Here is a 17,283-nt window from a genome sequence, read left to right on the forward strand (position 1 = left end):
ACCCGTAGAAGATACAGAAAAGAGATGAATAAGGAGGAGATAAGCATAATCACGAAGCCAGTGATCCTTCACAGGTATGCTGGTCATCTTTGAGGTTCTCCTTTTAGGTCTGTCTGATTTTTGGAAGAACATCAGGTAACTAGCCTCCTATTTGCAGCTCCTTAACTCTGACTTCATGTTGTTAGTGTTCTGTCTTTAAATAATTTTTTTCTGTTTTAAAGTAATTTCCATATGTTATTTTCTTTCAAGGTCAATAAGTAGAAGTCTCTTTATAACCAGTCTTAAGAAAACAAAAACATTATTCAGATGAACCACTTCAGTGGATGTGGGTTAAAAAAAAGAAGTTTTATAGGCATAGAAAAAAAAGTAAACTAAGAATTAGATGGTTGAATTTTTGCAGTTTTTTAATCAACCATAGCAGAGGTTGGTTAACTATGGCCCACTGCCAATTTTTGCATATAAAGTTTTATTGGAACACAGCCCAGTTCTTTGTGTATTGTCTACTGTACCACCACAGCAGAGTGAAATAGTTGTGACAGAGACCATATGGCCCAAAATGCCAAAAATATTTACTATCTTGCCCTTTGCAGAAAAAGTTTGCTGATCCCTGAGCTGTAGGAATGTATTAAATTAATTTTCCAGTGTAGCGGCCTGAACCAAGATGGCGGAGTAGAAGCATGTGCTCTCACTCCCTCTCGAGAGAACACCAGAATCACAACTAGCTGCTGGACAATCATCGACAGGAAGACACTGGAACTCACCAAGAAAGATACCGCACATCCAAAGACAAAGGAGAAGCCACAGTGAGACGGTAGAAGGGGCACAATCACAGTAAAATCAAATCCCATAACTGCTGGGTGGGTGACTCACAGACTGGAGAACACTTATACCACAGAAGTCCACCCACTGGAGTGAAGGTTCTGAGCCCCACGTCAGGCTTCCCAACCTGGGGGTCCGGCAACGGGAGGAGGAATTCCTAGAGAATCAGACTTTGCAGGCTAGTGGGATTTGATTGCAGGACTTTGACAGGACTGGGGGAAACAGAGACTCCACTCTTGGAGGGCACACACAAAGTAGTGTGCACATCGGGACCCAGGGGAAGGAGCTGTGACCCCGGGGGAGACTGAACCAGACCTACCTGCTAGTGTTAGAGGGTCTCCTGCAGAGGCAGGGGGTGGCTGTGGCTCACCGTGGGGACAAGGACACTGGCAGCAGAAGTTCTGGGAAGTACTCCTTGGTGTGAGCCCTCCCAGAGTCTGCCATTAACCTCACCAAAGAGCCCAGGTAGGGCTTCCATGGTGGCGCAGTGGTTGAGGGTCTGCCTGCCAATGCAGGGGACACGGGTTCGAGCCCTGGTCTGGGAAGATCCCACATGCCATGGAGCGGGTGGGCCTGTGGGCCACAACTACTGAGCCTATGCGTCTGCAGCTTGCGCTCCGCAACAAGAGAGGCCGCGATAGTGAGAGACCTGTGCACCGCGATGAAGAGTGGGCCCCGCTTGCCTCAAGTAGAGAAAGCCCTCGCACAGAAACGAAGACACAACACAGCCAAAAATTAAATAAATAAATAAACAATAAAATTAAAAAAAAAAAAAAAGACCCCAGGTAGGCTCCAGTGTTGAGTTGCCTCAGGCCAAACAACCAACAGGAAGGTAACCCAACCCCACCCATCAGCAGTCAAGAGGATTAAAGTTTTACTGAGCTCTGCGCACCAGAGCAACAGTCAGCTCTACCCACCACCATTCCCTCCCATCAGGAAACTTGCACAAGCCTCTTAGATAGCCTCATCCACCAGAGGGCAGACAGCAGAAGCAAGAAGAACTGCAATCCTACAACCTGTGGAACAAAAACCACTTTCACAGAAAGATAGACAAGATGAAAAGGCAGAGGGCTATGTACCAGATGAAGGAACAAGATAACACCCCAGAAAAGCACCTAAATGAAGTGGAGATAGGCAACGTTCCAGAAAAAGAATTCAGAAGAATGATAGTGAAGATGATCCAGGACCTCGGAAAAAGAATGAAGGCAAAGATCGAGAAGATGCAAGAAATGTTTAACAACGTCCTAGAAGAAATAAAGAACAAACAAACAGAGATGAACAATACAATAACTAAAATGAAAACTACACTAGAAGGAATCAATAGCAGAATAACTGAGGCAGAAGAACAGATAAGTGACCTGGAAGACAGAATGGTGGAATTCACTGCTGTGGAACAGAATAAAGAAAACAGAATGAAAAGAAATGAAGACAACCTAAGAGACCTCTGGGACAACATTAAACGCAACAACATTCGCATTATAGGGGTCCCAGAAGGAGAAGAGAGAGAGAAAGGACCAGAGAAAATGTTTGAAGAGATTATAGTCGAAAACTTCCCTAACATGGGAAAGGAAATAGCCACCCAAGTCCAGGAAGCGCAGAGAGTCCCATACAGGATAAACCCAAGGAGAAACACGCCGAGACACATAGTAATCAAATTGGCAAAAATTAAAGACAAAGAAAAATTACTGAAAAACGACAAATAAGGGAAAAACGACAAATAACAAATACAAGGGAACTCCCAGAAGGGTAACAGCTGATTTCTCAGCAGAAACTCTACAAGCCAGAAGGGAGTGGCATGATATACTTAAAGTGATGAAAGGGAAGAACCTACAACCAAGAGTACTGTACCTGGCAAGGATCTCATTCAGATTCGATGGAGAAATCAAAAGCTTTACAGACAAGCATAAGCTAAGAGGATTCAGCACCACCAAACCAGCTCTACAACAAATGCTAAAGGAACTTCTCTAAGTGGGAAACACAAGAGAAGAAAAGGACCTACAAAAACAAACGCAAAACAATTAAGAAAATGTTCATAGGTACATACATATCGATAATTACCTTAAACATGAATGGATTAAATGCTCCAAATAAAAAACACAGGCTTGCTGAATGGACACAAAAACAAGACCCATATATATGCTGTCTACAAGAGACCCACTTTCAGACCTAGGGACACTTACAGACTGAAAGTGAGGGGATGGAAAAAGATATTCCATGCAAATGGAAATCAAAAGAAAGCTGGAGTAGCAATACTCATATCAGATAAAATAGACTTTAAAATAAAGAATGTTACAAGAGACAAGGAAGGACACTACATACTGATCAAGGGACCAATCCAAGAAGAAGATATAACAATTATAAATACATATGCACCCACATAGGAGCACCTCAATACATAAGGCAACTGCTAACAGCTATAAAAGAGGAAATCGACAGTAACACAGTAATGGGGATTTTAACACTTCACTTACACCAATGGACAGATCATCCAAAATGAAAATAAATAAGAAAACAGAAACTTTAAATAACACAATAGACCAGATAGATTTAATTGATATTTATAGGACATTCCATCCAAAAACAGCAGATTACACTTTCTTCTCAAGTGCACACGGAACGTTCTCCAGGATACATCACATATTGGGTCACAAATCAAGCCTCAGTAAATTTAAGAAAATTGAAATCATATCCAGCATCTTTTCTGACCACAATGCTATGAGATTAGAAATGAATTACAGGTAAAAAAACGTAAAAAACACAAACACACAGAGGCTAAACAATCTGTTCTAAATACCCAAGAGATCACTGAAGAAATCAAAGAGGAAATCAAAAAATACCTAGAGACAAATGACAATGAAAACACGATGATCCAAAACCTATGGGATGCAGCAAAAGCAGTTCTAAGAGGGAAGTTTATAACTATACAAGCCTACCTCAAGAAACAAGAAAAATCTCAAATAAACAATCTAACCTTGCACCTAAAGGAACTAGAGGAAGAAGAACAAACAAAACCCAAAGTTAGCAGAAGTAAAGAAATCATAAAGATCAGAGCAGAAATAAATGAAATAGAAACAAAGAAAACAATAGCAAAGATCAATAAAACTAAAAGCTGGTTCTTTCAGAAGATACATTGACCAACCATTAGCCTGACTCATCAAGAAAAAGGGGGAGAGGACTCTAATCAATAAAATTAGAAATGAAAAAGGAGCAGTTACAACAGACACCGCAGAAATACAAAGCATCCTAAGAGACTACTACAAGCAACTCTATGCCAATAAAATGGACAACCTGGAAGAAATGGACAAATTCTTAGAAAGGTATAACCTTCCAAGACTGAACCAGGAAGAAACAGAAAATATGAACAGACCAATCACAAGTAGTGAAATTGAAACTGTGATTAAAAATCTTCCAAGAAACAAAAGTCCAGGACCAGATGGCTTCACAGGTGAATTGTATCAAACATTTAGAGAAGAGCTAACACCCATCCTTCTCAAACTCCTCCAAAAAATTGCAGAGGAAGGAACACTCCCAAACTCATTGAGGCCACCATCACCCTGATACCAAAACCAGACAAAGATACTACAAAAAAAGAAAATTACAGACCAATATCACTGATAAATATAGATGCAAAAATTCTCAACAAAATACTAGCAAACAGAATCCAACAACACATTAAAAGGATCATACACCATGATCAAGTGGGATTTATCCCAGGTATACCAGGATTCTTCAATATATGCAAATCAATCAATGTGATACACCATATTAACAAATTGAAGAATAAAAACCATATGATCATCTCAATAGATGCAGAAAATGCTTTTGACAAAATTCAACACCCATTTATGATAAAAACTCTCCAGAAAGTGGGCATAGAGGGAACCTACCTCAACATAATAAAGGCGATATACAGGAAACCCACAGCAAACATCATTCTCAATTGTGAAAAACTGAAAGCATTTCCTCTAAGATCAGGAACAAGACAAAAATGTCCACTCTCACCACTATTATTCAACATAGTATTGGAAGTACTAGCCACGGCAATCAGAGAAGGAAAAAAAATAAAAGGAATACAAATTGGAAAAGAAGAAGTAAAACTGTCACTGTTTGCAGATGACATGATACTATACATAGAGAATCCTAAAGATGCCACCAGAAAACTACTAGAGCTAATCAATGAGTTTGGTGAAGTTGCAGGATAGAAAATTAATTCACAGAAATCTGTTGCATTCCTATATACTAATGATGAAAAATCTGAAAGAGAAATTAAGGAAACACTCCCATTTACTACTGCAACAAAAAGATTAAAATACCTAGGAATAAACCTACCTAGGGAGACAGAAGACCTGTATGCAGAAAACTATAAGACACTGATGAAAGAAATTAAAGATGATACGAACAGATGGAGAGATATACCATGTTCTTGGATTAGAAGTATCAATACTGTGAAAATGACTATACTACATAAAGCAATCTACAGATTCAGTGTAATCCCTATCAAACTACCAATGGCTTTTTTTATGGGACTAGAACAAAAAATCTTAAAATTTGTATGGAGACACAAAAGTCCCTGAATAGCCAAAGCAGTCTTGAGGGAAAAAAATGCAGGTGGTGGAATCAGACTCCCTGGTTTCAGACTATACTACAGTGATACAGTAGTCAAGACAATATGGTACTGGCACAGAAACATAGATCAATGGAACAAGATAGAAGGCCCAGAGATAAACCCACACACCTGTGGTCAACTAATCTATAATAAAGGAGGTAAGGATATACAATGGAGAAAAGACAGTCTCTTCAATAAGTGGTGCTGGGATAACTGGACAGCTACCTGTAAAAGAGTGGAATTAGAACACTCCCTAACACCATACCCAAAAATAAACTCAAAATGGATTAGAGACCTAAATGTAAGACCCGGACACTATAAAACTCTTAGAGGAAAACACAGGAAGAACACTCTTTGACATAAATCACAGCAAGATCTTTTTTGATCCACCTCCTAGAGTAATGGAAATAAAAACAAAATTAAACAAACGGGACCTAATGAAACTTCAAAGCTTTTGCACAGCAAAGGAAACCATAAACAAGGTGAAACGACAACCCGCAGAATGGGAGAAAATATTTGCAAACGAATGAATGGACAAAGGATTAATCTCCAAACTATATAAATAGCTCCTGCAGCTCAGTATTAAAAAAACAAACAACCCAATCCAAAAAGGGCAGAAGACCTCAGCCTCAATAGGCATTTCTCCAAAGAAGATGTACAGATGGCCAAGAAGCACATGAAAAGCTGCTCAGCATCACTAATTAGTAGAGAAATGTAAATCAAAACTACGGTGAGGTATTACCTCACACCAGTTAGAATGGGCATCATCAGAACATCTACAAACAGCAAATGCTGGAGAGGGTGTGGAGAAAAGGGAACCCTCTTGTACTGTTGGTGGGAATGTAAATTGATACAGCCACTATGGAGAACAGTATGGAGGTTCCTGAAAAAACTAAAAATAGAATTACCATATGATCCAGCAATCCCAGCACTGGGCATATACCCAGAGAAAACCATAATTCAAAAAGACGCATGCACCCGAATGTTCATTGCAGCACTATTTACAATAGCCAGGTCATGGAAGCAACCTAAATGCCCATCGACAGATGAATGGATAAATAAGTTGTGGTACATGTATACAATGGAATATTACTCAGCCATAAAAAGGAACGAAATTGGGTCATTTGTTGAAACCTGGATGGATCTGGAGACTGTCATACAGAGTGAAGTAAGTCAGAAAGAGAAAAACAAATATTGTATATAATCGCATATATGTGGAACCTAGAAAAATGGTACAGATGAACTGGTTTGCAGGACAGAAATTGAGACACAGATGTAGAGAATAAACGTATGGACACCAAAGGGAGAATGCCACGGGGGGGTTATGGTGGTGGTGTGATCAACTGGGCGATTGGGATTGACATGTACACACTGGTGTGTATAAAATTGCTGACTAATAAGAACCTGCTGTATATTAAAAAAATTCCAATGTATTTATCAATGTGGAATGGGAAAATTTGTTTTTTCAATCCCTATTGTAGTATATGGTAAAGCATTATTTTTGTTTTAGTTGGGCTATGTTTTCAAGGTCCCTTGTGAAATATTTTCTGTTAATATCTTTTCTTGAGTCCTTATGCCTCAGTTTTTGTTGAATAATAAATTATGTGCCATTGTAAACAATTATTCCTGGCCATCTCCACATATGAAGGCTGGATGTTGTTAGAAAGTTGGATCCATTGTCAGGTTTGTGGCAGAGCTACAAGGATGGGAAATGCTCATCCTTAAGCATGTCCTATGTCCATAATCAGTTTAACCAAACTTATAAGCCTGTAAGTGCAACAGTAGTTTTGCTCTGCTTTCCACTATCTTTAACAGATTAAAATAGTCATTTTTGGAAATGCTGCTTTTTTTTTTTTTGGAAATGCTTCTTATATGACAGTTACACATTTAGAACATTTACCTATTCTTGGCAGTGGTTAAAGAGAAATTGTGGTCAAGAAAATCTTTTTCCTGATTTTTCCCTTGGTTCTGATCCCAACTTTAGGGGCACCATTCAAACTATACCCTTCATGCTTTTTGTCATGTGCTGCCTGGAAAGCCCATGTAGCCTTCCCAGTAAACCACTTAATGGTCTGTAGAGACATCCCTGGCCTTCATGAGTAAGTCATGCTTCTACTTCTTTAATTTCTTAGTACTTTGTACACATTTAAATGTATCTGTCTTTGCTGTAACTCAGGGCCCTGTCTTCTTTATCTCTTTGCCAAAGTCTGGCACAGGTCAGTCAGTAGCATGGCATCTAGAGCACCTCAAAATTCAGCTACAAATGATTGGAAATAATCCAATTCATCAGTAGAGAATTGTTCAAATAAACTGTGGTACATCCCCACAATGGACTATCATGCATTTTTTTTATTAGTTTTTATTGGAGTATAGTTGATTTACAATGTTGTGTTAGTTTCTGCTGTACGGCAAAGTGAATCAGTTATACATATATCCATTCTTTTTTAGATTCTGTTCCCATATAGGTCATTACAGAGTACTGAGTAGAGTTCCCTGTGCTATACAGTAAGTTCTTATTAGTTCTCTATTTTATATATCGTACTGTGTATATGTCAATCCCAGTTTCCCAATTTATCCCTTACCTCCATCATGCATTTGTTAAAAAGAAAAAAAGGTTGTGGAATTAAGAATTTCAGGACATACTGTAAAATTATAAAACAAAAGAAACAAAAAACCAAGGAGTAGTATAGTTTGTGTGTGGTATGGATCAGTTGTCTGTTGCTATAAGAAACCATGCTAAAACTTAGTGGCCTAAAACAATAATTTTGGAGGTTTTTTGGGTTATGAATCTATGAGTCGGGAAGTTCTCCTGCTCTTGCTTTTGCTCATTGATTCATATGTCTGCAAGCAGTTAACTACAGATCAGACTCATTAGGTTAGGATCTTACATGTTTGGGATCAGCTGGCCTTAGCTGGTATAACTCATCTCTGCTCCATGTGGTCTCATCCTCCAGCAGACTAGTCTGGATTTGCTTTCATGGCAGGGTTAGCATTCTGAGACAGGTGTAGAACCAGCACTGTTACACTTCCATCACATTATATGGGCCAGAACAAGTCAGGGAGCCTGGCCAGATTCAGGGGAATAAGATCCCATTTCCTGAGGCATTGCAAAAGGCATGGTGCCATTCTTAGGGATGCTTAGTTTAATGTAATTATGCTGTCTTTGTATAAATGGGGGTGGGATAAGAATTTATTTTTGCGTTTGCTCATTTGTACAGAGAAAGGATGGATGGGTACACAAGAAACAGATTAAAATGGTTACATATGAGGTGGGGTATGTAGGTATAGAAGCAGGGAGTATTTCTTTTTATCTCATATATTGATTTTTGAACCATATAAATGTATACTTATAATACATACAAAAAAGAGAGTTATCTACTTAGTTAGCCTCTGCCCCCCAAAATAGTTCTCTTTAAACCATCACGATTATTTCTTAGTTAGGAATATGATTTGTTTTAAAGAAATGGTAATGGCTTTCTTGGACACCCTGTTTGGAATGATCAGCATTTCTGTACTGTGCATCTGAAAGGTCTATACTCAGCTTATTTTCCTCATAGATGATAATCAGGAGCACTTGACCATATCTTCTTCTACCCAGAGTTTAGCATAGATAAACATCTCAATGGCCAAATAAAATGATTCCTTCTAGTAGATTGTTCATCTGATTCAAGTAAACATGTAAGAGTGTCTACTGCGTTGTACCAGCCATTATTACGTATATTACATACATTTCCCTTCCCAATAACCCTGTGTTGTAAGTATTACCCTCAGAGACAGATGAAGAAAACCATAGTCACACAAGTAAGTGATAGAGCATCCTTCACATCAAGCTCACCTTCTTTCACCTAAACATCCTTCGCACTTGCAGCCCTGGGAGTTCCCCTTCTTTACAGTTGTTTATGGGTAGCCCTTCCCCTCACATAATTGCATTTTTCTTCTCTCATTTTTATACTTCTTCTATTTATTGTTCCTTTGTCAACCTCAAAGTAATTTTTAAAGAACTGTAGTGGAAAAGCAGTTCATAATGATTTGTAAATGCCCTCATTTGTGGGCAGTTTATCATACAAGATTCTTCTCAAGTAGCACTTACCTAGGATGTTTGTTTGTGTTTAGTATTACTTTCTCTTAAAGCTACAGAATAATTCTTCTCTTTTGCTTCATGTTTGATTCTTCAAATTCCTGTGTGGAAAGAAAAATCACACTGCCGTCACACAGAAAACTTTATTATTTTGTTCTCTCTTTCATCAGTTTTCTATTTTTATGACATCCATAGCATCTTGCACAATGAAGGGGTAAAATAATTATCCAGACATATTTTTCCCTGTTTGTCCCTCTTCTTTAGCTCAGGTTGTTTGGCTTTACATTGTTAGGTGTTGAATCATGTGGTCAGTCATATTTCTGTATATATCCAAATATTTAAAATAACCAGAGCACAGTTATAGAGTGACTAAATTATCAGTTACTTTGAACCTTAGAATCTATGTTTAGGATCAAGTTGAACCTTTCTGATAAAACTAAGGGTTAATTTTCTAGGACTGAATACTTTGTCTCTTTGATTCAAGCAGTGGTGTTTATGGGCTGAAGTCACACTTAAGAAAAAAAAATTTCTTCTCTTTGAACTTTAAGCTTCTCTGGAATTGAAAAGAGCTCAAAATTTCATTGGTTCTTTCAAGGGATCCAGGTAGATGTTTTATAAAACCTAAGTTTTATAAAAATTCAGAAATGAAGTCACTTTAAACGTGATGGCATAAAGGAATGTATTGGCCACCAAGCAGAGGGTTAAAATGCCTGCTTTGGAGTGTACTCCTTATTTACCATCTGAGCAACTGCTGGATTTGTCAGTTTATAAACCAGGATAGAGCTCTCACATCATGAAGTGCATTCTTGCCACCCAGCTTCCAACAAAAATATCATCTTACATTGTACTTGGTACTTTTGCAACTGTTGATTCTTGGATCATTCCATACAATATCTCTGAGATCACATGGATTGTTGATAGTATACACATTTTCTTTGGGGAACAAATGTTAATGTTAACTTGCACATAGTCATAAGGCTAGTTAAGTGATAAAATCAGGACTTGACACTAGTCGTCATGTTTTCTAATCATCATTATTCTTTATTGAATACCTTCTTTATAACTATCACTAGCCTAGGCATTATCTCTAATACATCAAAATGAGGCCTGGAAAGGTGAAGTGATTAGATAAAATTCATACAGATTTTATCATTCAGTGATAAAATCGTCATTAGAATGGCGATTCACACCAAACCTCTCAGTCTCTGTACCCATACTTTTCCTACTAGACAAGGGTTGTTGCTTGAAACGTGAGGAATGATACTAGTGTTGAAGGTTTGTGAGTAGTGACGTGAATAAGAGATAGGTAGTTTTAACCTAATATAAACCGTACTCTGGAGTCTGGGTTTTCCCCAGTTTCTAAGCTTTCAGTTGGTATATAATTCAGTGTTCTGCAGTTGGGCTGCTCTTGACTTTTTCATTCTGCCAAGTGCTGACTGCTAAAACACATCTCACTGATAAGCCCTCCTCCGGCCTTTGGCACCCTTGCTGTAAAGGCAGGTGGTCTGAAGAAAGGCTCCCCCTAGGTTGTTGCACACTATACACAACACATAACAGGGCGAGACAACTGTTAGTTCCTTCCTTCTTTTCTCCCCCCGCCCTCCAGAAAGCTGGGCCCCAGATGGAAGAGCTGGAAACGTGTCAACTGTTCTCTGAAGGGCATTGAGAAAACACTGTCAAGAAGAAAAAGGCAAATGCAATACCTAATTAGTTCACTAATCAGACAGGATGACCATCCATTTTACAAAGAAAATGTCCTGGACAGAGATGGGAAGGGTTGGCAGAGTGTGCTCACATGGCTCTCAAAGACCTACACATTTTTGTCAGGGGATTTGTAACTTGGGGGCATTGCTACCCTGATTGACTTTATATATTCATTATATCTCTTCCCAAAATGTGACCACTGCAAACTAAGGCATAAAAGTAATATTTGGGGATGTTTTCCTCTTGAGAAAGTGCCCTTGAATGTGCCAAGATGCGCCTTGTTGCCAGTGTCATGAATCCTTTTATATGTATTGTGTTTATAACTATGATCTCAGTGAAGGAAAACTTTGATTTAACATTCTCATTTGAACCTTTGGTCTCCATTTCTTGTACTTTACATTGAATTCAGCAGTTATTGGAGAATAAACACAGGGTACTTAAAGGAAAAGTTTGGAATTACTGAGAGGAACATAGCTCAATTTAAAGGTGATTATGGTAGCCATGGCCCTATTATTAACGAAGTAGGTAACAAGTTCCCTTTAATGGGAAAAAATAAGTTTTTGAAGATATTAGAACATTACTCTTCATTATCAAGTCTTCTTCATATTAGCTCAGACCTAATTCTAACATCAAGTTTAATCTACCTAATCTGACTTTCTGGGATTTGTTGCCATCAAGTGTTATCAAACAGCTGCTTATTATGAATTGTCCTCGTAGATGAAGTAGCCTGTCCTTAGCTTAGGGTCAGCTCTACTTTTCTTTTTTTTTGGACAATATACATCGTAAATCACATGCTTGGTATCAGAGATGTTGACTCCACTTCATTTTTCTTACTTAGAATAGTTGATATGTATAAATATGTATTTCATCATTCATAGTAATTTATATACACCTGACTGATTCTATTTCCATGGCATGCAGTTGATGCTTACTTGTCTGGACAGTCCCACATTAGCTTTTTTTTACCACTACTACTTCAGTTAATTTGTAAGAAGTCAAGAAAGAATGCCGTTGAGATAAGCTGAATTTATAACCTGGTTTCTTCCTTTCTCAGCCACTATCCTCACTGTTAACTCTAATGTCACATCATCCCTTGACCTTGCTGCCTTGTCTTAGATTCCTAGGATTGCTGTAAAAGTACTGTACACTGGGTGGCTTAAAACAACACTATTCTCTCACAGTTCAAGAGGTCAGAAATCCAAAATCAAGGTATCAGCAGGGTTGATTCCTTCTTGGCCTCAGAGGAAGAATCTATTCTATACCTGTCTCCTAGCTTCAGGTGTTTGCTGATAATCCTTGGCATTCCTTGGCTTGTAGATGGCAACATTCCAATCTCTGCCTCCATTGTCACATGCGTTCTCTCTGTGGGACTATGTCTGTCTTCACGTAGTAAACTTCCCTCTGTGTGTGTGTCTGTCTTTTCTCCTCTTCTTATAAGGACGTCATTCATACTGGATTTAGGAACTACCCAGATAATCCAGGGTGATCTCCTCCCCTCAAAATCCTTAACTTAATTATATCTGCAAGGACATTTTTTCCAAATAAGGAAACATTCACAGTTCAAGGAATTAAGAGGTAGACATATTTTGGGGGGCCACCATTCAGCCTATTATACTAAGAAAGCATCTTCTTCACTTCTCAGTCCTCTAGGTAAATATGTTGGTATTTCAGATTGTTGTGACTACTTTTCTTTTATAGAAAATTCTGATTTCCATTCCTTTTATTCTCTACAGTTGGTGCTGACAAAAGGGTGCCAGCAATGCCTGGATCGCCTGTGGAAGTGAAGATACAGTCAAGATCCTCACCTCCCACCATGCCACCCCTCCCACCAATAAATCCCGGAGGACCTAGGCCAGTGTCATTCACTCCTACAGCATGTGAGACCTTTTAATTACTTGGGTTTGTGGTTCACCGTGACATTTGGATCTAAATGAATGTCATTAAGCCTTCTATATATACTACTTAACATTTTTAAAATGGCTGTTAACACACACACATGTGTCTTGGTTGTTTCTTTTCTAAGTTGCTTTTTGCCTCTGAGAATAGTACATAGCTGATTTAGGTATTTGGAAATTTAGTAGTCTAAATATTTTGTTTTCATACTTTTTGGCTTGTAAGTATCTATTTTAATTTCTTTGGCTCTAAAATAATGAATTTAAATTATTATATTGATTAATAGGATTCAAAGTAAGTTTCATAAAATGAATGAACTATACTCCAGGACTGTCATGGTAAGGCTTTTTACAAAAAAAATTGATTATTTTATTAGTTTACTAGGGCTGCTGTAACAAAATACCAAAGACTAGGTGGCTTAAACAACAGGAATTAATTTTTTCACAGTTCTGGAGGTTAGAAGTCCAAGATGAAGATGTCAGCAGGTTTGGTTTCTTTGGAAGCCTCTTTCCTTGTCTTGCAGATAGCTGCCTTCTTGCTCTGTCCTCTCATAGCCTTTCCTTGTGCATGTGCATCCTTGGTGCTCCCTCCTCTTCTTATAAGTACAACAGTCATATTGGATTAGGACTTAGGCAGATGACCTCATTTAACCTTTAAGGGCCCTATCTCCAAATATAGTCACATTCTGAGGTACTGGGGGTCACAACTTCAACATAGGAGTTTGGGAGGGGGATACAATTTAGTCCATAACAAATATATTAGACAATAAATAAAAGTTGTTCAGCCTTGCTAGTCACCAAGGAAATGCAAACTAAAACCCAATGTAGTACTACGTACACCCACAAGAATGTTCAGAATAAAAAAGAATATCAAGTTTTGGTGAGTATGTGTGGAGCAACTTGAACAATCGTACATTGTTTATGAGAAAAATTTTTGGTAGTATCTACTAAAGCTGAATTTCCCCAAACCCTGTAACTCCGCAAATTTAGTCCTAAAACCTCAATTTAAAAAAGAAGGTTTAATTATTTATTGCCCCAAAACATTTGAAATTGAGTAACTGGCAGCTGTAACAATTTGAGCCAAAGTTTATGAAATGAAGTTTGATACCCTTTTTTCTTAAATTGTATTTTTTATCTCAAAGTTAAACAGCCTTAGATAAAGATACTATCTTGAAGTGAAACAGATTTAAACCCAGGCTGTCATTCAGATTTCAAGATATAGACAGTTGGGGTGTGTGTGCGTGTGTGTGTGTGTGTGTGTGTGTGTGTGTGTGTAGTCAACCCTTTTGACCCCCGTATTTGACTATTTAGGGATGAATATGTTTTATTTCAGAAAATGTGATCATACACTTTCACTGAAATTGTAAAACAGCCCGTGTAAGTGTCAGGGTGGCGAAAAGCATAGCAATGTATTATTTTTACAGGTTGCTTCAAAAGAGGGCAGCTCTCCAATGGCAATGGACCTTTCTGTGAACACAAAGAAATGGTACACCATTGCAGCTGACTTTCTGTATTGCTGAGGTTGAGTGTTGAGCCTTCCTTTCCAGTAGCTCTAGCATCCTTCACTGGGAGACACAGTAGAGAAACCCTCTTTTTCTCAGCCTGTTAACCTTTTATGCATTGAGCCATACACATACAGCATACACAGTTCATAACAGCTTAGCTAATTATGATATACACAGATGTGTGTTTAATCAAGAAGTAGACAGTCTTTCAAGGCAGTATAATACAGAAAGAAATAAGTATAATTTGGTAAGTAAAATAATGGAAGCATGTACATGGGCAGCACAGAACAAAGTTATTAAATCTAGTAGGAGCAGTGGAGTCTGTCAAATAATGCTTCTTAATACAGGTGATATGTTTTTAGACTTAGTTTTACTTTCTTAAATTTTCAAGCCTGGATATGATTAAATGAAAAATCTATTGACACTTAGGCACTAGGTAATTTTATTTCATTCATCAGGGAAGAAGGAGCTTTGCCTCCAAGAACATAGCTCTAGAGTTGTGTTCCAAATTAAAACTACAAGAAATGACTGTTAAGAACAATGGGCAGGGACTTCCCTGGTGCTGTAGTGGTTAACAATCCACCTACCAATGCAGGGGACACAGGTTCGATCCCTGGTCCTGGAAGATCCCACATGCCACAAAGCAACTAAGCCCGTGCGCCACAACTACTGAGCCCGTGCGCTTAGAGCCCGTGCCCTGCAACAAGAGAAGCCACCTCAGTGAGAAGCCTGCACACCACAACAAAGAGTAGCCCCAGCTTGCCGCAGCTAGAGAAAGCCCCACATGCAGCAACAAAGACCCAAGGCAGACAAAAATAAAAATAAATACATAAATTTATTAAAAAAAGGAAAAAGAACAGGCAAATAGGAAAACCGTAATTTATCACATGTATTATAACTGGAGCAGAAATATAGAATGGAAGTGTCCCATGTGGTATCTAGAAAATGCTATATTGAATGACCAAGAATTTGGCACTGTCAAGGCAGAGAAAAACTGATTTTAATGGACATGAATATTCTGAGTGGTCAAAGAGATATATATCTCATTGCAGGAACAGGTCATTAAACCTATAGCCTAGAAAAAAACATTTCTCACATTAACACAACTCTCTACTTTCTGATTATCTTGTTTAAATGCTATATATATATTTTTTAATATAAATTTATTTATTTAATTTATTTTTGGCCGCATTGGGTTTTTGTTGCTGCGTGTGGGCTTTCTCTAGTTGTGGCGGGCAGGGGCTACTCTTAATTGCAGTGCGTGGGCTTCTCATTGCAGTGGCTTCTCTTATTGTGAAGCATGGGCTCTAGGTGCACGGGCTTCAGTAGCTGTGGCATGCAGGCTTAGTAGTTGTGGCTCGTGGGCTCTAGAGCACAGGCTCAGTAGTTGTGGCGCACAGGCTTAGTTGCTCTGTGGCATGTGGGATCTTCCCAGACCAGGGCTTAAACCCATGTCCCCCGCATTGGCAGGCGGATTCTTAACCACTGTGCCACCAAGGAAGCCTCCAGATGCTATATTTAAATTGACTGCTTAAATTCTTTGGGAACCTGAGGTTGGGAAGGAGGTGTCACATAAAAGATGGGCATGAGTGTCCAGTCATTGGAAATACATATTCTACCAGACTTCTCTCATGCAGCCTATTGCAAGAAGTCTTAAAAACTACCCATCCCTCCCCTTGGCACCTGTAGAATCTAGATGTCCCTTCTCTTTGCTCTTGTAGCACTCATACTCTTCTAACACTTTATGTTATTCTGTTACCATTTTTTACCTGGCAACCTGTCTCACTATAAAGCAACATTGCTGAGGGCTGAAAACATGTCTTGTGTACTCTTTTAACATGTGATTTACAAAATTTAAATGAAGGCAAATGCAAAAAAAGAAGAAATTAGCAGAGATCCTTATGTTTTGCACTTAAACCAAGTCTTTCTTTTAGTGAGCAACGGCATCAACCATTCTCCTCCCACCCTGAATGGTGCCCCATCACCACCACAGAGATTCAGCAATGGTCCTGCCTCTTCCACATCATCTGCACTAACAAATCAACAGTTGCCAGCCACTTGTGGTGCCCGGCAGCTCAGCAAGTTGAAACGTTTCCTCACCACTCTGCAACAGTTTGGCAATGACATCTCACCTGAGATTGGGGAGAAGGTGCGGACTCTTGTTCTAGCACTGGTGGTAAGTACATCACTGTCGACAGCTGCTTGAGTATATGGCTCAGAACTGAAGCCAGCAGAGAGGTTGTACATACTTCTCCTCATTCCCTAACTTGTAGCAGTGTGGCAGATTCTACAGTCTAGATTAGTTTAACTTGTATAATAATGTTGAATCATGGATTTCAGTTGTGGATAATGTTTATCAAAGAAACAAAAGCAAAATCTATAACGTTTTACCGTATTGTTTCTTTTCTTTTTTTTTTTCTTTTTTTTTTTTTTTTGCGGTACACGGGCCTCTCACTGTTGTGGCCTCTCCCGTTGTGGAGCACAGGTTCCGGACGTGCAGGCTCAGCGGCCATGGCTCACGGGGCCCAGCCGCTCTGCGGCATGTGGGATCCTCCCGGACCAGGGCACGAACCCGTGTCCCCTGCATCGGCAGGTGGACTCTCAACCACTGCGCCACCAGGGAAGCTCTACCGTATTGTTTCTTACGGTATCAATTTAATTCCGATAAACAACTTTAAA

The 17,283-nt window shown here is 38.9% G+C and overlaps 1 protein-coding gene across 2 annotated transcripts in view; it reads left to right on the top strand.

The window, feature by feature from the left end:
- The window catches only part of CBFA2T2 (CBFA2/RUNX1 partner transcriptional co-repressor 2), a 170,422-nt gene that overhangs the window by 109,006 nt on the left and 44,133 nt on the right, over positions 1-17,283 (top strand). For both annotated transcript variants that reach the window (XM_082671225.1, XM_082671226.1), the window contains exons 2-3: positions 12,941-13,084; positions 16,539-16,780. In XM_082671225.1, coding sequence (XP_082527351.1) covers positions 12,941-13,084; positions 16,539-16,780 — 386 coding nt within the window. The remainder of the gene's footprint in view (positions 1-12,940; positions 13,085-16,538; positions 16,781-17,283) is intronic.

This window comes from Grampus griseus, assembly GCF_964374135.1.
Source record: "Grampus griseus genome assembly, chromosome: 14".
Classification (NCBI taxonomy): Eukaryota; Metazoa; Chordata; class Mammalia; order Artiodactyla; family Delphinidae; genus Grampus; species Grampus griseus.